Below are 25,437 nucleotides of genomic sequence, written 5' to 3' on the forward strand. Positions count from 1 at the left end.
CTCCACACCATCATTAAGACTCAGCTATAAGACACCAAGAGACAGATTGTCACAGCTCCACACCATCATTAAGACTCATTAAGGCACCAAGAGACAGAATGTCACAGCTCCACACCATCATTAAGACTCATTAAGACACCAAGAGACAGATTGTCACAGCTCCACACCATCATTAAGACTCATTAAGACACCAGAGACAGATTGTCACAGCTCCACACCATCATTAAGACTGTAGATGCAAACAGTTTAGATGTGGTGTTATTGACTGGTCTCAGTACCAGTCTCTGGGCCTAGCTAACGTTCCTCTCTTTACCTCTCCTTGTCTTTACCAAATACAATGACATGGGGTACAGGGAGTGGATTAGTTAAATCCGGACTGGGACCCAGGCTCAATCCGGACTGGGACCCAGGCTAAATCAAGACTGGGACCCAGGCTAAATCCAGACTGCTACCCAGGCTAAATAAGACTGGTACCCAGGCTAAATCCAGGCTGGGACCCAGGCTCAATCCCGGACTGGGACCCAGGCTCAAGGGAGGAAGGGACCCAGGCTAAATCAAGACTGGGACCCAGGCTAAATCAAGACTGGTACCCAGGCTAAATCCAGACTGCTACCCAGGCTAAATAAAGACTGGTACCCAGGCTAAATCCAGGCTGGGACCCAGGCTAAATCCAGACTGGGACCCAGGCTAAATCCAGACTGGGACCCAGGCTAAATCCTGGCTAAATCTAGACTGGGACCCAGGCTAAATCCGGACTGGGACCCAGGCTAAATCTGGACTGGGACCCAGGCTAAATCAAGACTGGGACCCAGGCTAAATCAAGACTGGGACCCAGGCTAAATCCAGACTGCTACCCAGGCTAAATAAAGACTGGGACCCAGGCTAAATAAAGACTGGTACCCAGGCTAAATCAAGACTAGTATACAGGCTTTATCAAGACTGGTACCCAGGCTAAATCAAGACTGGTACCCAGGCTAAATCAAGACTGGTACCCAGGCTAAATTAATACTGGTACCCAGGCTAAATTAAGACTGGTACCCAGGCTAAATCCAGACTGGTACCCAGGCTAAATCCAAACTGGTACCCAGGCTAAAATCAAGACTGGTACCCAGGCTAAATCCAAAATGGTACCCAGGCTAAATCCAGACTGGGACCCAGGCTAAATCAGACTGGGACCCAGGCTAAATCCAGACTGGGACCCAGGCTAAATCAGACTGGTACCCAGGCTAAACTCTCAGTCATCAGAGTGGAGCCACCCAGGCTACAGTCAGACTGGGACCCAGTCATCAGAGATGGAGCTAGGACTGGGACCCAGGCTAAAGTCAGAGATGGAGCTATTACAGTCATAGAGATGGACTCTCTATTACAGTCATCAGAGATGGAGCTATAGGACTCTATTACAGTCATCAGAGATGGAGCTATAGGACTCTATTACAGTCATCAGAGATGGAGCTATAGGACTCTATTACAGTCATCAGAGATGGAGCTATAGGACTCTATTACAGTCATCAGAGATGGAGCTATAGGACTCTATTACAGTCATCAGAGATGGAGCTATAGGACTCTATTACAGTCATCAGAGATGGAGCTATAGGACTCTATTACAGTCATCAGAGATGGAGCTATAGGACTCTATTACAGTCATCAGAGATGGAGCTATAGAACTCTATTACAGTCATCAGAGATGGAGCTATAGGACTCTATTACAGTCATCAGAGATGGAGCTATAGAAACCTCTTCCACAACACTACATGGAAAAGTAGAATGAACAACTAAACACCGTAGAAGAGAGACTACACTACTTGTCATTTCTTTACAACAGGTTGAACAAACAGCTGTGTGTGTGACACACAACATGCTCAGAAAGGTCTCTGGGCCTTGTTATGCCAGTTGACATAGAAATGGAACATCATCTGTGTCTGTTGTGTTTGACAACATGTGACCTAATAAACAGGTTTGAAGGTCTCTGGGCCTTGGAGAGGGGATGGGAGGGAGAGGAGAGGAGTTGACATAGAAATGGAACATCATCTGTGTCTGTTGTGTTTGAGGAGAGGAGAGGAGAGGAGAGGAGAGGAGGGGAGGAGGAGAGGAGAGGAGGGGAGGGGAGGGGAGGGAGGGGAGGGGGGGAGGGGGAGGAGAGGAGAGGAGAGGAGAGGAGGAGAGGGAGGAGAGGGAGGAGAGGGAGGAGGAGGGGGAGGGGAGGGGAGGGGGAGAGGAGAGGAGAGGAGAGGAGAGGAGAGGGGAGGGAGGAGAGGAGGGGAGGGGAGGGAGAGGAGAGGAGAGGAGAGAGGGAGAGGAGAGGAGAGGAGAGGAGAGGAGAGGAGAGGAGAGGAGAGGGGAGAGGAGAGGAGAGGAGAGGAGAGGAGAGGAGAGGGGAGAGGAGAGGAGGAGATTGCAAAGCTGCAGGTGTGTGTTGCACAGTGTGGGTTGGGTAAGGTTGTGGTGAGATGGAAGGCTGTTTCAGCATCCTGCCTGTGCTTCAGCGCGTTCTCTCTCCGTCACCACATCCTCTCCTCGGCTGTCTCTCTACCTCTCCACCTCCACCCCTGCAGAGCTGCAGGGCTCAGTTTCACAACAACCACTAACACACACCACCCCCACTCTTCTATGATGGGAGCATCAACTTCCTGTTAGAAGGTAGAAATACAGCTATGTGATAATCGGACCACACTGTTTCTCCCCAGACCATAAATGTATTTAGCAAAAAGGACCATTTAGAACTTATATAGGGCCATTAAACTTGCAGACGTCAACTGAAAGTGTTGGACTGCTGTGAATGTCGCCTGAAACCTCCTTTTGACTCAGAGGGAAATATGATCTGAGCCAGATAAACCCTATCTGGGTCAGATATAACCTTTCCACTTGAGTGTATAGGCCATGAGACCCATGATGCACTGCAGCGCTGCAGAGCATCATGGAAACGTCCTGTGGGCGGGAAGTGGTGAGTTTCTCAGAAACAGGTGTGATACAGACACACAACAGAATGAAAATAACTGCAAGAAAACATCCTCCCTTCATGGTGAAGCTACTGTTGAAATCACAACTGTGGAGAGAGTTTCTGCTCCAACGAGCTTTGAGTAAATCAACCACCTTGTGATGGATTCAATTATATAAACTTGTTAATTTGACAGTCTATTATTGTCAGATTAAATTATATAATGTGTTAATCTGACAAAGTGTCTATTGTCAGATTAAATTATATAAACTTGTTAATCTGACAAAGTGTCTATTGTCAGATTAAATTATATAAACTTGTTAATTTGACAGTCTATTATTGTCAGATTAAATGATATAAACTCACAATGTTAATTTGACAGTCTATTGTCAGATTGGTCATTGCCAAGCCCTTTCCATAAATGACGACATGAGTTCAACATCACTAACTTCTCTTAGCTGGAAAGTTGAGAAGTATCAGAGTCACAGAGCTCCAACGGACTATCATTTACACCTTTATTACTGAGTAAAGAGAGAGCTCCAACGGACTATATAGTAACAGTTTATGTTTTCCAGCTGGTTGATATGCTAAAACTACACACAGGCAAACCAAGGGACAGATCAACATTTACTGGGGGGGGTTGAAAGTAGGGGGTTTGTCAACTTATTTTTTGGGGCACGGGAGTTTTTTAAATTACATTTGCTCTTCTGCTTGTATTTTCCTAATAAACTATGGTTTGACTTTTGATATTACCCTAATAAAGTTTAGAAACGTTTGTGAAGGTTTGTTATGAAGTGGCTATAATTAAGCTTTAGCTACTGCAGGTCTACGCTACGAAGGCAGCGCATCCCGGCGCTCCAACGGACTCTGACAGTTGGACATGAGTTGAGGAAGACTGTTTCAGCAGAGCTCCAACGGACTCTGACAGTTGGACATGAGTTGAGGAAGACTGTTTCAGCAGAGCTCCAACGGACTCTGACAGTTGGACATGAGTTGAGGAAGACTGTTTCAGCAGAGCTCCAACGGACTCTGACAGTTGGACATGAGTTGAGGAAGACCGTTTCAGCAGAGCTCCAACGGACTCTGACAGTTGGACATGAGTTGAGGAAGACTGTTTCAGCAGAGCTCCAACGGACTCTGACAGTTGGACATGAGTTGAGGAAGACTTTCAGCAGAGTTCCAACGGACTCTGACAGTTGGACATGAGTTGAGGAAGACTGTTTCAGCAGAGCTCCAACGGACTCTGACAGTTGGACATGAGTTGAGGAAGACCGTTTCAGCAGAGCTCCAACGGACTCTGACAGTTGGACATGAGTTGAGGAAGACTGTTTCAGCAGAGCTCCAACGGACTCTGACAGTTGGACATGAGTTGAGGAAGACTGTTTCAGCAGAGCTCCAACGGACTCTGACAGTTGGACATGAGTTGAGGAAGACTGTTTCAGCAGAGCTCCAACGGACTCTGACAGTTGGACATGAGTTGAGGAAGACTGTTTCAGCAGAGCTCCAACGGACTCTGACAGTTGGACATGAGTTGAGGAAGACTGTTTCAGCAGAGCTCCAACGGACTCTGACAGTTGGACATGAGTTGAGGAAGACTGTTTCAGCAGAGCTCCAACGGACTCTGACAGTTGGACATGAGTTGAGGAAGACTTTCAGCAGAGCTCCAACGGACTCTGACAGTTGGACTTGAGTTGAGGAAGACTGTTTCAGCAGAGCTCCAACGGACTCTGACAGTTGGACTTGAGTTGAGGAAGACTTTCAGCAGAGCTCCAACGGACTCTGACAGTTGGACTTGAGTTGAGGAAGACTCAGCAGAGCTCCAACAGACTCTGACAGTTGGACATGAGTTGAGGAAGACTTTCAGCAGAGCTCCAACGGACTCTGACAGTTGGACTTGAGTTGAGGAAGACTGTTTCAGCAGAGCTCCAACGGACTCTGACAGTTGGACATGAGTTGAGGAAGACTGTTTCAGCAGAGCTCCAACGGACTCTGACAGTTGGACATGAGTTGAGAAAGACTGTTTCAGCAGAGCTCCAACGGACTCTGACAGTTGGACATGAGTTGAGGAAGACTGTTTCAGCAGAGCTCCAACGGACTCTGACAGTTGGACATGAGTTGAGGAAGACTGTTTCAGCAGAGCTCCAACGGACTCTGACAGTTGGACATGAGTTTCAGCAGAGTTCCAGACTGTTGGACATGAGTTGAGGAAGACTGTTTCAGCAGAGCTCCAACGGACTCTGACAGTTGGACATGAGTTGAGGAAGACTGTTCAGCAGAGCTCCAACGGACTCTGACAGTTGGACATTTGAGTTGAGGAAGACTGTTTCATGAGTTGAGAAGACAGAGCTCCAACGGACTCTGACAGTTGGACATGAGTTGAGGAAGACTGTTTCAGCAGAGCTCCAACGGACTCTGACAGTTGGACATGAGTTGAGGAAGACTGTTTCAGCAGAGCTCCAACGGACTCTGACAGTTGGACATGAGTTGAGGAAGACTGTTTCAGCAGAGCTCCAACGGACTCTGACAGTTGGACATGAGTTGAGGAAGACTGTTTCAGCAGAGCTCCAACGGACTCTGACAGTTGGACATGAGTTGAGGAAGACTGTTTCAGCAGAGCTCCAACGGACTCTGACAGTTGGACATGAGTTGAGGAAGACTGTTTCAGCAGAGCTCCAACGGACTCTGACAGTTGGACATGAGTTGAGGAAGACTGTTTCAGCAGAGCTCCAACGGACTCTGACAGTTGGACTTGAGTTGAGAAGACTGTTTCAGCAGAGCTCCAACGGACTCTGACAGTTGGACATGAGTTGAGGAAGACTTTCAGCAGAGCTCCAACGGACTCTGACAGTTGGACATGAGTTGAGAAAGACTTTTCAGCAGAGCTCCAACGGACTCTGACAGTTGGACTTGAGTTGAGGAAGACTGTTTCAGCAGAGCTCCAACGGACTCTGACAGTTGGACATGAGTTGAGAAGACTTTCAGCAGAGCTCCAACGGACTCTGACAGTTGGACATGAGTTGAGGAAGACTTTCAGCAGAGCTCCAACGGACTCTGACAGTTGGACTTGAGTTGAGGAAGACTGTTTCAGCAGAGCTCCAACGGACTCTGACAGTTGGACATGAGTTGAGGAAGACTGTTTCAGCAGAGCTCCAACGGACTCTGACAGTTGGACATGAGTTGAGGAAGACTGTTTCAGCAGAGCTCCAACGGACTCTGACAGTTGGACATGAGTTGAGGAAGACTGTTTCAGCAGAGCTCCAACGGACTCTGACAGTTGGACATGAGTTGAGGAAGACTGTTTCAGCAGAGCTCCAACGGACTCTGACAGTTGGACATGAGTTGAGAGAAGACTGTTTCAGCAGAGCTCCAACGGACTCTGACAGTTGGACTTGAGTTGAGAAGACTGTTTCAGCAGAGCTCCAACGGACTCTGACAGTTGGACATGAGTTGAGGAAGACTGTTTCAGCAGAGCTCCAACGGACTCTGACAGTTGGACATGAGTTGAGGAAGACCGTTTCAGCAGAGCTCCAACGGACTCTGACAGTTGGACATGAGTTGAGGAAGACTGTTTCAGCAGAGTTCCAACGGACTCTGACAGTTGGACATGAGTTGAGGAAGACTTTCAGCAGAGCTCCAACGGACTCTGACAGTTGGACTCTGAGTTGAGGAAGACTTTCAGCAGAGTTCCAACGGACTCTGACAGTTGGACTTGAGTTGAGGAAGACTTTCAGCAGAGCTCCAACGGACTCTGACAGTTGGACATGAGTTGAGGAAGACTTTCAGCAGAGCTCCAACGGACTCTGACAGTTGGACATGAGTTGAGGAAGACTTTCAGCAGAGTTCCAACGGACTCTGACAGTTGGACATGAGTTGAGGAAGACTTTCAGCAGAGTTCCAACGGACTCTGACAGTTGGACATGAGTTGAGGAAGACTGTTTCAGCAGAGTTCCAACGGACTCTGACAGTTGGACATGAGTTGAGGAAGACTTTCAGCAGAGCTCCAACGGACTCTGACAGTTGGACTTGAGTTGAGGAAGACTTTCAGCAGAGTTCCAACGGACTCTGACAGTTGGACTTGAGTTGAGGAAGACTTTCAGCAGAGCTCCAACGGACTCTGACAGTTGGACATGAGTTGAGGAAGACTTTCAGCAGAGCTCCAACGGACTCTGACAGTTGGACATGAGTTGAGGAAGACTTTCAGCAGAGTTCCAACGGACTCTGACAGTTGGACATGAGTTGAGGAAGACTTTCAGCAGAGTTCCAACGGACTCTGACAGTTGGACTTGAGTTGAGGAAGACTGTTTCAGCCCAACCAGAGTAACTCTTATAATCTAACAATATAATACTAATCTTTATACAAAATATTCAGATAGAAAATGTTTGAATTACCCTCCTTCTGTAAGTCTATGTGTCTATAACAGATGCAGTAGCCATCTAACATAAAGAAATGCATGTGGGTGTCGTAGCTTGCCACGGGCAAATCTCTCTCTCTGGAGTTATTCTGGCCTAAGCTTCTCTTCCTTTAAATAGGCTACGTATACACACACTACCGTTCAAAGGTTTGGGGTCACTTAGAAATGTCCATGTTTTTGAAAGAAAAGCACATTTATGTCCATTAAAATAACATCAAATTGATCAGAAATACAGTGTAGACATTGTTAATGTTGTAAATGACTGTTGTAGCTGGAAACGGCTGAGTTTTAATGGAATATCTACATAGGTGTACAGAGGCCCATTATCAGCAACCATCACTCCTGTCTTCCAATGGCACGTTGTGTTAGCTAATACAAGTTGATCATTTAAAAAGGCTAATTGATCAAAAGAAATACTTCCTAAAACAATCATTGTCTCCCTCATGGTTCAGCTGTCAGAGATGTGAGCATTAAATGTATCAGGGCATTAAATGTATCAGGGCATTAAATGTACCAGGGCATTAAATGTACCAGGGCATTAAATGTATCAGGGCATTAAATGTATCAGGGCATTAAATGTACCAGGGCATTAAATGTACCAGGGCATTAAATGTACCAGGGCATTAAATGTATCAGGGCATTAAATGTATCAGGGCATTAAATGTATCAGGGCATTAAATGTATCAGGGCATTAAATGTACCAGGGCATTAAATGTATCAGGGCATTAAATGTACCAGGGCATTAAATGTACCAGGGCATTAAATGTATCAGGGCATTAAATGTATCAGGGCATTAAATGTACCAGGGCATTAAATGTATCAGGGCATTAAATGTACCAGGGCATTAAGTGTATCAGGGCATTAAATGTACCAGGGCATTAAATGTTATCAGGGCATTAAATGTACCAGGGCATTAAATGTATCAGGGCATTAAATGTACCAGGGCATTAAATGTACCAGGGCATTAAATGTATCAGGGCATTAAATGTACCAGGGCATTAAATGTATCAGGGCATTAAATGTATCAGGGCATTAAATGTACCAGGGCATTAAATGTATCAGGGCATTAAATGTATCAGGGCATTAAATGTACCAGGGCATTAAATGTATCAGGGCATTAAATGTACCAGGGCATTAAGGCATGTATCAGGGCATTAAATGTACCAGGGCATTAAATGTATCAGGGCATTAAATGTATCAGGGCATTAAATGTATCAGGGCATTAAATGTACCAGGGCATTAAATGTATTAAATGTATCAGGGCATTAAATGTACCAGGGCATTAAATGTATCAGTGTATCAGGGCATTAAATGTACCAGGGCATTAAATGTATCAGGGCATTAAATGTACCAGGGCATTAAGTGTATCAGGGCATTAAATGTACCAGGGCATTAAATGTACCAGGGCATTAAATGTATCAGGGCATTAAATGTATCAGGGCATTAAATGTATCAGGGCATTAAATGTATCAGGGCATTAAATGTATCAGGGCATTAAATGTATCAGGGCATTAAATGTAAAGGCTTAAGTGTTTACTGTATGACATTACCATTTTAATACACACACTACCGTTCACAAGTTTGATGTCACTTAGAAATGTCCTTGTTTTTGAAAGAAAATCCCATTTCTGTCCATTAAATAACATCAAATTGATCAGAAATACAGTGTAGACATTGTTAATGTTGTAAATGGCACGTTGTGTTAGCTAATCCAAGTTTATCATTTTAAAAGGCTAATTGATCATAAGAAAACACTTTTGCAATTATGTTAGCACAGCTGAAAACTGTGTTAAAGAAGTGACTAAACTGGCCTTCTTTAAGACTAGTTGAGTATCTGGAGCATCAGCATTTGTGGGTTTTAATTACAGGCTCAAATGGCCAGAAACAAATAACTTTCTTCTGAAACTCGTCAGTCTATTCTTGTTCTGAGAAATGAAGGCTATTCCGTGTGAGTAATTGCCAGGAAACTGAAGATCTCGTACAACGCTGTGTACTACTCCCTTCACAGAACAGAGCAAACTGTCTCTAACCAGAATAGAGAGAGGAGTGGGAGGCTCCGGTGCACAACTGAGCAAGAGGACAAGTATTTTAGTGTCTAGTTTGAGAAAAAGACGCCTCACAAGTCGTCAAATGGCTGCTTCATTAAATACTACCCACAAAACACCAGTCTCAACGTCAACAGTGAAGAGGTGACTCCGGGATGCTGGCCAGATTATTATTCACAAATGAACATTTAGAAATTGGAAAGCAAAGTGTATTGATACATACTCTACTGTAATTACAGGAAAAACAAACAGACACTGATTTCGTAAGTTAATTGAAAGATTGTTTTGGCTGAATTTATTCAAATATACATTTAAATTGCAAGTTCATGTTCGTAGGAGATTCTGAAAAGCACATCTTCACATAGACAGGGCATTAAAGAGATACTGGCAACAATAAGCACAATGGACAATACAATTACACACAGGGCAAACTGGGACCAGAAACCGGCCCGGGCATTTCTAACACACCTGCCCATGTTTTTCTTTAAGAACCTCTTTACTAGACAAATTATTATTATTTTGAGAAAAAAAAAGCCAATTTAGATAGGCCCACTGGGCTAAAGATGAATCGGTCCATCTGGCATTTGCCAGAATTGCCCATTTGCCAGTCCGTTCTTGATCACATGGAAGAATCAACACCCATGCAGGACATCCTCCTTGGGCCGCTTGTATTCCGTTAAATCTGTTTCTCTGAGGAGCCCTGCATGTGAAACACAGACACAGAGATTAAAGACAGCATGGTGTCTGCATGTGAAACACAGACACAGAGATTAAAGACACAGATAAACACAGAGATACAGGATAAAGACAGTATGGTGTCTGTATGGGAACACAGAGATACAGGATAAAGACAGTATGGTGTCTGTATGGTGTCTGTATGGGAACACAGAGATACAGGATAAAGACAGTATGGTGTCTGTATGTGAAACAGATATTAAAGACAGTATGGTGTCTGCATGTGAAACACAGACACAGAGATTAAAGACAGTATGGTGTCTGTATGTGAAACACAGACACAGAGATTAAAGACAGTATGGTGTCTGTATGGAAACACAGATATTAAAGACAGTATGGTGTCTGTATGGGAACACAGATACAGGAATTAAAGACAGTATGGTGTCTGTATGGGAAACACAGAGATACAGGATAAAGACTGTATGGTGGTATGGGAACACAGAGATACAGGATAAAGACAGTATGGTGTCTGTATGGGAACACAGAGATACAGGATAAAGACAGTATGGTGTCTGTATGGGAAACACAGAGATACAGGATAAAGACAGTAGTATGGTGTCTGTATGGGAACACAGAGATACAGGATAAAGACAGTATGGTGTCTGTATGGGGATAAAGAGATACAGGATAAAGACAGTATGGTGTCTGTATGGGAACACACAGATACAGGATAAAGACAGTATGGTGTCTGTATGGGAACACAGAGATACAGGATAAAGACAGTATGGTGTCTGTATGGGAACACAGAGATACAGGATAAAGACAGTATGGTCTCTGTATGGTGTCTGTATGGGAACACAGAGATACAGGATAAAGACAGTATGGTGTCTGTATGGGAACACAGAGATTAAAGACAGTATGGTGTCTGTATGGGGATAAAGAGATACAGGATAAAGACAGTATGGTGTCTGTATGGGAACACAGAGATACAGGATAAAGACAGTATGGTGTCTGTATGGGAACACAGAGATACAGGATAAAGACAGTATGGTGTCTGTATGGGGAACACAGAGATACAGGATAAAGACAGTATGGTGTCTGTATGGAAACACAGAGATACAGGATAAAGACAGTATGGTGTCTGTATGGTGTCTGTATGGGAACACAGAGATACAGGATAAAGACAGTATGGTGTCTGTATGGGAACACAGAGATACAGGATAAAGACAGTATGGTGTCTGTATGGGAACACAGAGATACAGGATAAAGACAGTATGGTGTCTGTATGGGAACACAGAGATACAGGATAAAGACAGTATGGTGTCTGTATGGAAACACAGAGATACAGGATAAAGACAGTATGGTGTCTGTATGGAAACACAGAGATACAGGATAAAGACAGTATGGTGTCTGTATGGGAACACAGAGATACAGGATAAAGACAGTATGGTGTCTGTATGGGAACACAGAGATACAGGATAAAGACAGTATGGTGTCTGTATGGTGTCTGTATGGAAACACAGAGATACAGGATAAAGACAGTATGGTGTCTGTATATGAGGAACACAGGGATAAAGACAGTATGGTGTCTGTATGGGAACACAGAGATACAGGATAAAGACAGTATGGTGTCTGTATGGGAACACAGAGATACAGGATAAAGACAGTATGGTGTCTGTATGGAAACACAGAGATACAGGATAAAGACAGCATGGTGTCTGTATAACACAGAGATACAGGATAAAGACAGTATGGTGTCTGTATGGGAACACAGAGATACAGGATAAAGACTGGTATGGTGTCTGTATGGGAACACAGAGATACAGGACAAAGACAGTATGGTGTCTGTATGGTGTCTGTATGAGGAACACAGAGATACAGGATAAAGACAGTATGGTGTCTGTATGGTGTCTGTATGAGGAACACAGAGATACAGGATAAAGACAGTATGGTGTCTGTATGGGAACACAGAGATACAGGATAAAGACAGTATGGTGTCTGTATGGTGTCTGCATGTGAAACACAGACACAGAGATTAAAGACAGTATGGTGTCTGCATGTGAAACACAGACACAGAGATTAAAAACAGTATGGTGTCTGCATGGAAACACAGAGATACAGGATAAAGACAGTATGGTGTCTGTATGGTGTCTGTATGGAAACACAGAGATAAAGGATAAATGACTCCTATGGTCGTTACCTAGCCTGATCCCAGATCTGTTTGTGTTGTCATATCAACTCCTATGGTCATTACCTAGCCTGATCCCAGATCTGTTTGTGTTGTCTTGTCAACTCCTATGGTCATTACCTAGCCTGATCCCAGATCTGTTTGTGCTGTCTTGTCAACTCCTATGGTCATTACCTAGCCTGATCCCAGATCTGTTTGTGCTGTCTTGTCAACTCCTATGGTCATTACCTAGCCTGATCCCAGATCTGTTTGTGCTGTCTTGTCAACTCCTATGGTCATTACCTAGCCTGATCCCAGATCTGTTTGTGCTGTCCTGTCAACTCCTATGGTCATTACCTAGCCTGATCCCAGATCTGTTTGTGCTGTCCTGTCAACTCCTATGGTCATTACCTAGGTTGTGCTATTAGATGAAGCCCAGTGATAACACATTAATCTGTTCTATAAAGGATTCAATATCTGACAGTGGATCCCCATTTGAACTGTGTTGAGCTTTTAGATGGTAGAAAGAGCAGTGACAGACATTTGGTTGACAACTAAACCAAAAATCAGACATTGTTGTTTTCCATTTGAACATGTTTGTGCTTTCAGATGGTTGAAATCACGGGGAAAACACACTGGAAATTCAACTAACTTTTGGCTTTCTTTTTGATTGGGTGAATATAAATTGTAATCTCATTGATCAACGTCTAAACCAAATGTTTCCCAATTATCCACGTTGAAACGACATGGTGTGCCCAGTGGCATCTGTTTGTGTGGTCACGGTCAACCTGACCATAGGAGTTGGCAAGACCGTACAAAACTGATCTGGGACTCCTTGAGCACAAGGCAGAGATAGAAGAGGAGAGAGATGGCTGTGTGATGAACCTTTATCATATTTGCAGCGAACTCACCTGGAACTTCCAAATCATAACCATGACGACCAGGCCATAGAAGGTACTCTTAGCGATGAAGATGCTGTAGGCCAGCTTGGCAGTCTGGGTGCTCTTCACATAGTAATCTGCAAGTACAACAATACCTTCAAATGACCTTGATTAAGGTGGTATCAGATGATATTGTTAGCAGATCATCCATTGAGAAAAATACAGCACAACCAATGATCTAGGTTAGTGTTTCTGGGTCCTGGGGATATAACCAATGATCTAGGTTAGTGTTTCTTGGCCCTGGGGATATAACTAATGATCTAGGTTAGTGTTTCTGGGCCCTGGGGAGGATTAGGTTAGTGTTTCTGGGCCCTGGGGATATAACCAATGATCTAGGTTAGTGTTTCTGGGTCCTGGGGATATAACCAATGATCTAGGTTAGTGTTTCTGGGTCCTGGGGATATAACCAATGATCTAGGTTAGTGTTCCTGGGTCCTGGGGATATAACTAATGATCTAGGTTAGTGTTTCTGGGTCCTGGGGATATAACCAATGATCTAGGTTAGTGTTCCTGGGTCCTGGGGATATAACCAATGATCTAGGTTAGTGTTTCTGGGCCCTGGGGATACAACCAATGATCTAGGTTAGTGTTTCTTGGCCCTGGGGATATAACCAATGATCTAGGTTAGTGTTTCTGGGTCCTGGGGATACAACCAATGATCTAGGTTAGTGTTTCCTGGTCCTGAGGATATAACCAATGATCTAGGTTAGTGTTTCTGGGTCCTGGGGATATAACCAATGATCTAGGTTAGTGTTCCTGGGTCCTGGGGATATAACCAATGATCTAGGTGAGTGTTTCTGGGTCCTGGGGATATAACCAATGATCTAGGTTAGTGTTTCCTGGTCCTGAGGATATAACCAATGATCTAGGTTAGTGTTTCTGGGTCCTGGGGATATAACCAATGATCTAGGTTAGTGTTTCTGGGTCCTGGGGATATAACCAATGATCTAGGTTAGTGTTTCTTGGCCCTGGGGATATAACTAATGATCTAGGTTAGTGTTTCTGGGTCCTGGGGATATAACCAATGATCTAGGTTAGTGTTTCTGGGTCCTGGGGATATAACCAATGATCTAGGTTAGTGTTTCTGGGTCCTGGGGATATAACCAATGATCTAGGTTAGTGTTTCTTGGCCCTGGGGATATAACTAATGATCTAGGTTAGTGTTTCTTGGCCCTGGGGATATAACTAATGATCTAGGTTAGTGTTTCTGGGTCCTGGGGATATAACCAATGATCTAGGTTAGTGTTTCTGGGTCCTGGGGATATAACCAATGATCTAGGTTAGTGTTTCTTGGCCCTGTGGATATAACTAATGATCTAGGTTAGTGTTTCTGGGTCCTGGGGATATAACCAATGATCTAGGTTAGTGATCCTGGGTCCTGGGGATATAACTAATGATCTAGGTTAGTGTTTCTTGGCCCTGGGGATATAACTAATGATCTAGGTTAGTGTTTCTGGGTCCTGGGGATATAACCAATGATCTAGGTTAGTGTTTCCTGGTCCTGATGATATAACCAATGATCTAGGTTAGTGTTTCCTGGTCCTGAGGATATAACCAATGATCTAGGTTAGTGTTTCTTGGCCCTGGGGATATAACTAATGATCTAGGTTAGTGTTTCTGGGTCCTGAGGATATAACCAATGATCTAGGTTAGTGTTCCTGGGTCCTGGGGATATAACTAATGATCTAGGTTAGTGTTTCTGGGTCCTGGGGATATAACCAATGATCTAGGTTAGTGTTTCTTGGCCCTGGGGATATAACCAATGATCTAGGTTAGTGTTTCTTGGCCCTGTGGATATAACTAATGATCTAGGTTAGTGTTTCTGGGTCCTGGGGATATAACCAATGATCTAGGTTAGTGTTCCTGGGTCCTGGGGATATAACTAATGATCTAGGTTAGTGTTTCTTGGCCCTGGGGATATAACTAATGATCAGGTTAGTGTTTCTGGGTCCTGGGGATATAACCAATGATCTAGGTTAGTGTTTCCTGGTCCTGATGATATAACCAATGATCTAGGTTAGTGTTTCCTGGTCCTGAGGATATAACCAATGATCTAGGTTAGTGTTTCTTGGCCCTGGGGATATAACTAATGATCTAGGTTAGTGTTTCTGGGTCCTGAGGATATAACCAATGATCTAGGTTAGTGTTCCTGGGTCCTGGGGATATAACTAATGATCTAGGTTAGTGTTTCTGGGTCCTGGGGATATAACCAATGATCTAGGTTAGTGTTTCTTGGCCCTGGGGATATAACCAATGATCTAGGTTAGTGTTTCTTGGCCCTGTGGATATAACTAATGATCTAGGTTAGTGTTTCTGGGTCCTGGGGATATAACCAATGATCTAGGTTAGTGTTTCTGGGTCCTGGGGATATAACTAATGATCTAGGTTAGTGTTTCTTGGCCCTGGGGATATAACTAATGATCTAGGTTAGTGTTTCTGGGTCCTGGGGATATAACCAATGATCTAGGTTAGTGTTTCCTGGTCCTGAGGATATAACCAATGATCTAGGTTAGTGTTTCCTGGTCCTGAGGATATAACCAATGATCTAGGTTAGTGTTTCTTGGCCCTGGGGATATAACTAATGATCTAGGTTAGTGTTTCTGGGTCCTGAGGATATAACCAATGATCTAGGTTAGTGTTCCTGGGTCCTGGGGATATAACTAATGATCTAGGTTAGTGTTTCTGGGTCCTGGGGATATAACCAATGATCTAGGTTAGTGTTTCTTGGCCCTGGGGATATAACCAATGATCTAGGTTAGTGTTTCTGGGTCCTGGGGATATAACCAATGATCTAGGTTAGTGTTTCTGGGTCCTGGGGATATAACCAATGATCTAGGTTAGTGTTTCCTGGCCCTGGGGATATAACTAATGATCTAGGTTAGTGTTTCTGGGTCCTGGGGATATAACCAATGATCTGGGTTAGTGTTTCTGGGTCCTGGGGATATAACTAATGATCTAGGTTAGTGTTTCTTGGTCCTGTGGATATAACCAATGATCTAGGTTAGTGTTTCTGGGTCCTGGGGATATAACTAATGATCTAGGTTAGTGTTTCTGGGTCCTGGGGATATAACCAATGATCTAGGTTAGTGTTTCTGGGTCCTGGGGATATAACTAATGATCTAGGTTAGTGTTTCTGGGTCCTGGGGATATAACTAATGATCTAGGTTAGTGTTTCTTGGTCCTGGGGATATAACTAATGATCTAGGTTAGTGTTTCCTGGTCCTGAGGATATAACCAATGATCTAGGTTAGTGTTTCTGGGTCCTGGGGATATGAAATATGACCCTTTGGGTCCATAACCCTAACCCTAACCCTAACCCTAACCCCTAATCCTAAACCTAAACCTAACCCTAACCCTAACCCTAACCCTAACCCCTAACCCTAACCCCTAACCTTAACCCTTAACCCTTAACTCAAAACCCTAACCCCCAACCCTAACCCTAACCCCTAACCCCTAACCCTAAGACCTAACCCCAACTCCTAACCCCTAAACCCTAAACCCTAACCCAGGACCAGGAAAACCCTGATATACACTGCAGGTCATCAGTACAGTATACAGGTCATCAGTATGCAGGTCATCAATACAGTATGCAGGTCATCAGTACAGTATACAGGTCATCAGTACAGTATGCAGGTCATCAGTATGCAGTCATCAGTATGCAGGTCATCAGTATGCAGGTCATCAGTATGCAGGTCATCAGTATGCAGGTCATCAATACAGTATGCAGGTCATCAGTATGCAGGTCATCAATACAGTATGCAGGTCATCACTATGTAGGTCATCAGTACAGTATACAGGTCATCAGTATGCAGGTCATCAGTAAAGTGTGTAGGTCATCAGTATGTAGGTCATCAGTATGCAGGTCATCAGTACAGTATACAGGTCATCAGTATGTAGGTCATCAGTATGCAGGTCATCAGTATGCAGGTCATCAGTATACAGGTCATCAGTATGCAGGTCATCAGTATGCAGGTCATCAGTATGCAGGTCATCAGTATGCAGGTCATCAGTATACAGGTCATCAGTATGCAGGTCATCAGTATGCAGGTCATCAGTATGCAGGTCATCAGTACAGTATGCAGGTCATCAGTAAAGTATGCAGGTCATCAGTATGCAGGTCATCAGTATACAGGTCATCAGTATACAGGTCATCAGTATGCAGGTCATCAGTATGCAGGTCATCAGTATGCAGGTCATCAGTATGCAGGTCATCAGTATACAGGTCATCAGTACAGTATGCAGGTCATCAGTACAGTATACAGGTCATCAGTATGCAGGTCATCAGTATGCAGGTCATCAGTATGCAGGTCATCAGTATACAGGTCATCAGTACAGTATGCAGGTCATCAGTACAGTATGCAGGTCATCAGTATGCAGGTCATCAGTATGCAGGTCATCAGTATGCAGGTCATCAGTACAGTATACAGGTCATCAGTATGCAGGTCATCAGTACAGTATGCAGGTCATCAGTACAGTATACAGGTCATCAGTATGCAGGTCATCAGTATACAGGTCATCAGTATACAGGTCATCAGTACAGTATACAGGTCATCAGTATACAGGTCATCAGTATACAGGTCATCAGTATACAGGTCATCAGTATACAGGTCATCAGTATACAGGTCATCAGTACAGTATACAGGTCATCAGTATACAGGTCATCAGTATGCAGGTCATCAGTATGCAGGTCATCAGTATGCAGGTCATCAGTATGTAGGTCATCAGTATGCAGGTCATCAGTATGCAGGTCATCAGTATACAGGTCATCAGTATGCAGGTCATCAGTATGCAGGTCATCAGTATACAGGTCATCAGTACAGTATACAGGTCATCAGTATGCAGGTCATCAGTATGCAGGTCATCAGTATACAGGTCATCAGTATACAGGTCATCAGTACAGTATACAGGTCATCAGTATGCAGGTCATCAGTACAGTATGCAGGTCATCAGTATACAGGTCATCAGTATACAGGTCATCAGTATGCAGGTCATCAGTATGCAGGTCATCAGTATGCAGGTCATCAGTATACAGGTCATCAGTATGCAGGTCATCAGTATGCAGGTCATCAGTCTACAGGTCATCAGTACAGTATACAGGTCATCAGTATGCAGGTCATCAGTATGCAGGTCATCAGTATGTAGGTCATCAGTATACAGGTCATCAGTACAGTATACAGGTCATCAGTATACAGGTCATCAGTACAGTATGCAGGTCATCAGTATACAGGTCATCAGTATGCAGGTCATCAGTATGCAGGTCATCAGTATGCAGGTCATCAGTATACAGGTCATCAGTATGCAGGTCATCAGTATGCAGGTCATCAGTATACAGGTCATCAGTATGCAGGTCATCAGTATGCAGGTCATCAGTATACTGGTCATCAGTATGTAGGTCATCAGTATGCAGGTCATCAGTACAGTATACAGGTCATCAGTATGTAGGTCATCAGTATGTAGGTCATCAGTATGTAGGTCATCAGTATACAGGTCATCAGTATATGCAGGTCATCAGTATGTAGGTCATCAGTATATGCAGGTCATCAGTATACAGGTCATCAGTATGTAGGTCATCAGTATGTAGGTCATCAGTATGCAGGTCATCAGTATACTGGTCATCAGTATGGTCAGGTCATCAGTATGCAGGTCATCAGTATGTATACAGGTCATCAGTACAGTATGCAGGTCATCAGTATACAGGTCATCAGTATACAGGTCATCAGTATGCAGGTCATCAGTATGCAGGTCATCAGTACAGTATGCAGGTCATCAGTATGCAGGTCATCAGTATACAGGTCATCAGTATGCAGGTCATCAGTATACAGGTCATCAGTATACAGGTCATCAGTATACAGGTCATCAGTATACAGGTCATCAGTATACAGGTCATCAGTATACAGGTCATCAGTATGTATACAGGTCATCAGTATACAGGTCATCAGTATGTAGGTCATCAGTACAGGTCATCAGTATACAGGTCATCAGTACACAGGTCATCAGTATACAGGTCATCAGTATACAGGTCATCAGTATACAGGTCATCAGTATACAGGTCATCAGTATGCAGGTCATCAGTATACAGGTCATCAGTACAGTATACAGGTCATCAGTATACAGGTCATCAGTATGTAGGTCATCAGTACACAGGTCATCAGTATACAGGTCATCAGTATACAGGTCATCAGTATGCAGGTCATCAGTATGTAGGTCATCAGTACACAGGTCATCAGTATACAGGTCATCAGTATACAGGTCATCAGTACAGTATGCAGGTCATCAGTACAGTATACAGGTCATCAGTATACAGGTCATCAGTATACAGGTCATCAGTATGCAGGTCATCAGTATGTAGGTCATCAGTATACAGGTCATCAGTATGCAGTCATCACAGGTCATCAGTATACAGGTCATCAGTATACAGGTCATCAGTATACAGGTCATCAGTATACAGGTCATCAGTACAGGTCATAGTATGCAGGTCATCAGTATACAGGTCATCAGTATGCAGGTCATCAGTATGCAGGTCATCAGTATGCAGGTCATCAGTATGCAGGTCATCAGTATGCAGGTCATCAGTATACAGGTCATCAGTACAGTATGCAGGTCATCAGTATGCAGGTCATCAGTATACAGGTCATCAGTATGCAGGTCATCAGTATGCAGGTCATCAGTATGCAGGTCATCAGTATGCAGGTCATCAGTATGCAGGTCATCAGTATGCAGGTCATCAGTACAGTATGCAGGTCATCAGTATGCAGGTCATCAGTATGCAGGTCATCAGTATACAGGTCATCAGTACAGTATGCAGGTCATCAGTATGCAGGTCATCAGTATGCAGGTCATCAGTATGCAGGTCATCAGTATGCAGGTCATCAGTACAGTATGCCATGTATTTAGGTATGTAGAAAAATAACTAGTATAAAATGGGCACATTTACCTGTCGTTATCTCTCCCCCACTTTGACCTGAAAGAAACAAAGAAGGAGAGTTTCAGATGAGATTATACATCACGGTACCACTTAGACATTGGGGAATGCATTGGAGCCTCAAAACTAGTGTACTAGTTCAGTCAAATCTCTTTCTTCTCAGAAACACAGACTGTGTTCATTGTTTTATTACCTGGAGATCTCCACTAATGGTGTCTTTCACTTGTATATATCAGTCCCATTGTAAAAGCTGACATTGCAGGTGAATCTGTTCTCTGGTTTGTGCCATTCATTGGCTGGGACTTTCAGTCTGCTGGTGATACTGTATAAACCATCTTTATCCCACAAGGCCCTGTTGTCGGTCCCGGCACCTTCAGTTCTGTTGACATTGTTGACTTGCCAGAAGACCGTGTATTTGGTATGGTAGAAAAATAACTGGCTATAAAATGGGCTTCTTCTTCTTCTTGTTTCTATCTTCACCCACTTTGACCTGGAGGGTGCAAGGACTTTCACTGTGGGTTCAGTGACTTTGATACATGGGATCTGCATGGAGAAAATAGTGGAGCATTTTAACACTCAATCAATAGCTCTGTTTGCTGTCAACATCATACCTGAACCCGACTGCTTTAAAACACAGTTCATCACAAAATGAATCGATGAGAGAGTTCATTACAAAATGAATCAATGAGACAGTTCATCACAAAATGAATCAATGAGACAGTTCATCACAAAATGAATCAATGAGAGAGTTCATTACAAAATGAATCAATGAGACAGTTCATCACAAAAATGAATCAATGAGACAGTTCATCACAAAATGAATCAATGAGAGAGTTCATCACAAAATGAATCAATGAGACAGTTCATCAGAAAATGAATCAATGAGACAGTTCATCACAAAATGAATCAATGAGACAGTTAATCACAAAATGAATCAATGAGACAGTTAATCACAAAATGAATCAATGAGAGAGTTCATCACAAAATGAATCAATGTGAGAGTTCATCACAAAATGAATCAATGAGACAGTTCATCACAAAATGAATCAATGAGACAGTTCATCACAAAATGAATCAATGAGACAGTTCATCACAAAATGAATCAATGAGACAGTTAATCACAAAATGAATCGATGAGAGAGTTCATCACAAAATGAATCGATGAGAGAGTTCATTACAAAACGAATCAATGAGACAGTTCATCACAAAATGAATCAATGAGACAGTTCATCACAAAATGAATCAATGAGAGAGTTCATCACAAAATGAATCAATGAGACAGTTCATCAGAAAATGAATCAATGAGACAGTTCATCACAAAATGAATCAATGAGACAGTTAATCACAAAATGAATCAATGAGACAGTTAATCACAAAATGAATCAATGAGAGAGTTCATCACAAAATTAATCAATGAGACAGTTCATTACAAAATGAATCAATGAGACAGTTCATTACAAAATGAATCAATGAGACAGTTCATTACAAAATGAATCAATGAGACAGTTCATTACAAAATGAATCAATGAGACAGTTAATCACAAAATGAATCAATGAGACAGTTCATCAATGAGACAGTACTACTACAGTAGTATTACAGTATTATTACAGTATTCTTATAGTATCATTATTACTACAGTATTATTACAGTATTATTACAGTATTCTTATAGCCTCATTATTACTACAGTAGTATTACAGTATTATTACAGTATTCTTATAGTATCATTATTACTACAGTATTATTACAGTATTCTTATCGCATCATTATTACTACAGTATTATTACAGTATTATTACAGTATTCTTATAGTATCATTATTACTACAGTATTCTTACAGTATTCTTATAGTATCATTATTACTACAGTATTATTACAGTATTCTTATCGCATCATTATTACTACAGTATTATTACAGTATTATTACAGTATTCTTATAGTATCATTATTACTACAGTAGTATTACAGTATTCCTATTACAATATTCTTACACTATTATAACAGTATTCTTACAGTATTATAACAGTATTCTTGCAGTATTATAACAGTATTCTTGCAGTATTGTAACAGTATTACTACAGTATTCTAACAGTATTCTTACAGTATTACTACAGTATTCTAACAGTATTACTACAGTATTCTTACAGTGTTACTACAGGTTCTACCAGTATTACAGTATTCTACCAGTATTACAGTATTCTACCAGTATTACTTCAGTATTCTAACAGTATTACAGTATTCTACCAGTATTACAGTATTCTAACAGTATTACTACAGTATTCTTACAGTATTCTACCAGTATTACTACAGTATTCTAACAGTATTACAGTATTCTACCAGTATTACAGTATTCTAACAGTATTACTACAGTATTCTTACAGTATTCTACCGGTATTACAGTTTTCTTACCCAGAACTGTTAGCTTAGTTCCCTCTCCAAAGTAGGCAGCATAAGCACCAGAGCACACCACATACTCACAGACAGAAAACCAAGAGGATTCTAGCTACCCATTGGAGTATTTGCAGTAGTTTGGCTTGTAGCAAAGGAAGTAATACCGTATTTCTAAGCATGTCTATGTCGACTGAGCATAGGGCTAATTCACTTTATCATTAGCTCTTTGTACAGCTTAAATGTCCCCCCCCCCTGAATATTTTCATGCTCAACTATGCCAGGAATGCAAAACAAACAAACCCCTTAATTAAACAATAATTTCATGATGATGTATTTGCAATATATTTTTTAAAGAATGTTGAAAAGCTGAATCCCTTACCTAGAACAGTGAGCCTGGTGCCTGGACCAAACTCTGGCTTATCCGTGTACCACAGAGACATACCATGCTCTACATTACAGACACTGGATGACATCTGACACAGATCTGTTACTTTGCCTGTTCTGAACTGTCATGCACTTCCATTCAAACTGATACAACACCACAATATAGATTCATTACAACACCAAACGCCTGAGGAATTGGAACATTGTTTTATAAACCATAAAGATATTTTCTCTCCATCTCTGGTTCACACACCGGATAAAAAAAAACAAGACAACGTCTCTTTCACTAACAGATAAACCCATGACGGCATAGATAACAGATGACAGAATCAGTTTTCTCACCCAGAACTGTGAGTTTGGTGCCATTGCCGAAGTACGCCTGGTTGGTGTTCACACTGATACACAGCTACAGAAATAACCCCTCCTCACTACTCAGTACTAGAGTTTAGCTGTAGCCTTTACACCCCAACCTGCTGTCTTTGGTTGTTGGATTTAGTTATTCTATGAAATGTAATGACACCACAAAATCATTTCCGAAGTACCGAAGACTGTGTCTGGTTCCACTACGAAGGAACCTCTTCTCCTCTAGCTGATAGGTATTATAATGAAGGAAGACTGTGTCTGGGCACGGAGCCAGACAGCTTTATAACCATGATGATTGGAGCACATAACTAATGCATTTACTGTGATCCATTCAAATACACTCTCTTACTTTAACACGATTTAGACATATAGTCAAATGCGATATTTTCTATATTGCCAAATGTAAAACATTTTGGTCTTTGTTATTCCCTCGTGTACATTTGTCAGATAGAGTCCACAACAGTTCATTGTTCATTTTCTTACCTAAAACGGTGAGTTTGGTGCCGGCTCCAAAATATGCCTCCGAGTACGAGCACAGAGACTCAAAGCAGTATCTTTACTGTCTCTCTGACTTTGTTTCGACTCCATCTTTGTTACTCTGTTAAAGTTATTCAAAAACTCTTCACAGGACCTCTGAGACATTCAGCTGAGGGGGTTAAATCTGACATAGTTTACAACCAAATCAATTATGGGGACTATTTTACTAATGAAATTCAAGTGTGTTCCACCTCGACCAATCTTTAGGTCACATTCCACTCCATGAATATCAACCACACACTGTAACCTACAGATTGTGGCCATAAGATATAAAGGTGTTTAAATTGTAGTTTAAGAAAATCCCAATCAGGTGCCAACGTTATATTATGTTGGTGTGTTGTCTCACCTAGAACAGTTAACCTGGTTCCTCCACCGAAGTCAGCCTGGCCGGCACCATTAGCACAGTACAGTGGAACACTGCTCTAATATAGATATATAGAGGTGCTGAGCAACACTGCTCTAATATAGATATATAGAGGTGCTGAGCAACACTGCTCTAATATAGATATATAGAGGTGCTGAGCAACACTGCTCTAATATAGATATATAGAGGTGCTGAGCAACACTGCTCTAATATAGATATATAGAGGTGCTGAGCAACACTGCTCTAATATAGATATATAGAGGTGCTGAGCAACACTGCTCTAGTATAGATATATAGACGTACTGAGCCTGGCACCATTAACACAGTACAGTGGAACCCTGCTCTAATATAGATATACAGTATAGACGTGCTGAGCAACACTGCTCTAATATAGATATACAGTATAGACGTGCTGAGCCTGGCCTTTTCTCGCACCATTAAATCGTAGTGGATACTGCTCTAAGATAGTATACAGTATAAGTCCTGGCTGGATACTACTCTAGTCAAGCAAGTCAACTTTAAATCGTACATGGCCTCCGATAACTGTATTGGTCAAGACGTCGTACCGATCAACACCGTGTTTCAACCAGTCAAACAAGAATACTACGATACAGATGACTCACATTCATTGTCAAACATACTGTAATACTACGATATCAAATCTCTTCTCACCAGTACGTTGTCTCACTCACATTCATTGTCCATACGCCAAACATACTGTAATACTACGATATCAAATCTCTTCTCAAACATACTGTAATACTACGTTCAAATCTCTTCTCACCAGTATGTTGTCTCACATTCATTGTCCGTACGCCAAACATACTGTAATACTACGATATCAAATCTCTTCTCACAAGTACGTTGTCTCACTCACATTCATTGTCCGTAAAACATACTGTAATACTACGATATCAAACTTCTCATAGTTGTCTCACTCACATTCATTGTCCGTAAGCCAAACATTACTTACTTACGAGAACTGATAATTTGGTGCCTTGTCCAAAATAGGCCTCATAGTTGACACAGTGTACAGGCTTAACATCAAAAAGCATTGAGTGGAGTAACACTAGTATGAACTAATCTAATGTACTGAATCTAGAATCAACTAACTCCTCACATCACCAAACCCCTAAACCACACATAGAGACCCATTAGTTCCATCATGGTGAATATTCTCTTACCCAGAACAGTCAGTTTGGTTCCTGCTCCAAAGAATGCAGGATCATAGTTGTCACAGTGCGGACATACTGAGCAGTAAATGTGCCAACCACTAGCTACTGAAATTGTCTACGCATTTGG

At 42.4% G+C, this 25,437-nt stretch overlaps 1 protein-coding gene, 1 long non-coding RNA gene and 1 pseudogene across 52 annotated transcripts; 2 read left to right on the forward strand and 1 right to left on the reverse strand.

The window, feature by feature from the left end:
• Positions 1-9,671: 9,671 nt before the first annotated feature.
• On the reverse strand, positions 9,672-23,237 carry LOC127915620 (T-cell receptor beta-2 chain C region-like; annotated as a pseudogene).
• LOC127915732 (uncharacterized) lies at positions 13,259-16,494 on the forward strand. 50 transcript variants are annotated; one of them, XR_008091828.1, is made up of 8 exons: positions 13,259-13,439; positions 13,471-14,044; positions 14,127-14,167; positions 14,209-14,454; positions 14,578-14,659; positions 14,701-14,987; positions 15,110-16,052; positions 16,217-16,374. It is a non-coding gene; the product is annotated as an uncharacterized LOC127915732 (long non-coding RNA). The 50 variants fall into 50 exon arrangements; XR_008091807.1 differs by adding an exon at positions 16,381-16,494 and having other exon boundaries at positions 13,471-14,454; positions 16,217-16,339; XR_008091808.1 differs by adding an exon at positions 16,381-16,494 and having other exon boundaries at positions 13,471-14,454; positions 16,217-16,298.
• On the forward strand, positions 16,674-20,093 carry LOC127915729 (uncharacterized). Of its 2 annotated transcripts, XM_052496107.1 has the most exons (8): positions 16,674-16,733; positions 16,903-16,972; positions 17,008-17,222; positions 18,148-18,222; positions 18,388-18,537; positions 18,938-19,057; positions 19,240-19,349; positions 19,651-20,093. In XM_052496107.1, the coding sequence occupies exons 3-8, from the start codon at positions 17,082-17,084 to the stop codon at positions 20,075-20,077; spliced, it is 1,023 nt and encodes a 340-aa protein (XP_052352067.1). In that variant the 5' UTR covers positions 16,674-16,733; positions 16,903-16,972; positions 17,008-17,081; the 3' UTR covers positions 20,078-20,093. The 2 variants fall into 2 exon arrangements, 1 of the variants encoding a protein (XP_052352067.1); XR_008091806.1 differs by lacking the exons at positions 18,148-18,222; positions 18,388-18,537; positions 19,240-19,349 and adding an exon at positions 17,498-17,567 and having other exon boundaries at positions 17,008-17,237; positions 18,888-18,967; positions 19,776-20,093.
• Positions 23,238-25,437: the final 2,200 nt, after the last annotated feature.

Source organism: Oncorhynchus keta, chromosome 35 (genome assembly GCF_023373465.1).
Source record: "Oncorhynchus keta strain PuntledgeMale-10-30-2019 chromosome 35, Oket_V2, whole genome shotgun sequence".
In the NCBI taxonomy this organism is placed as follows: domain Eukaryota; kingdom Metazoa; phylum Chordata; class Actinopteri; order Salmoniformes; family Salmonidae; genus Oncorhynchus; species Oncorhynchus keta.

Excerpts from the sequence above, each read along its gene's own strand:
- LOC127915729 (XM_052496107.1), top strand. The coding sequence starts at position 17,082 with ATGCAGGTCATCAGTATGCAGGTCATCAGTATACAGGTCATCAGTATG. Across the intron at positions 17,223-18,147 it reads TGCAGGTCATCAGTATGCAG|GTCATCAGTATGCAGGTCAT; the intron begins GTCATCAGTATG and ends ATCAGTATACAG. Across the intron at positions 19,058-19,239 it reads TACAGGTCATCAGTATACAG|GTCATCAGTATACAGGTCAT; the intron begins GTCATCAGTATA and ends ATCAGTATGCAG.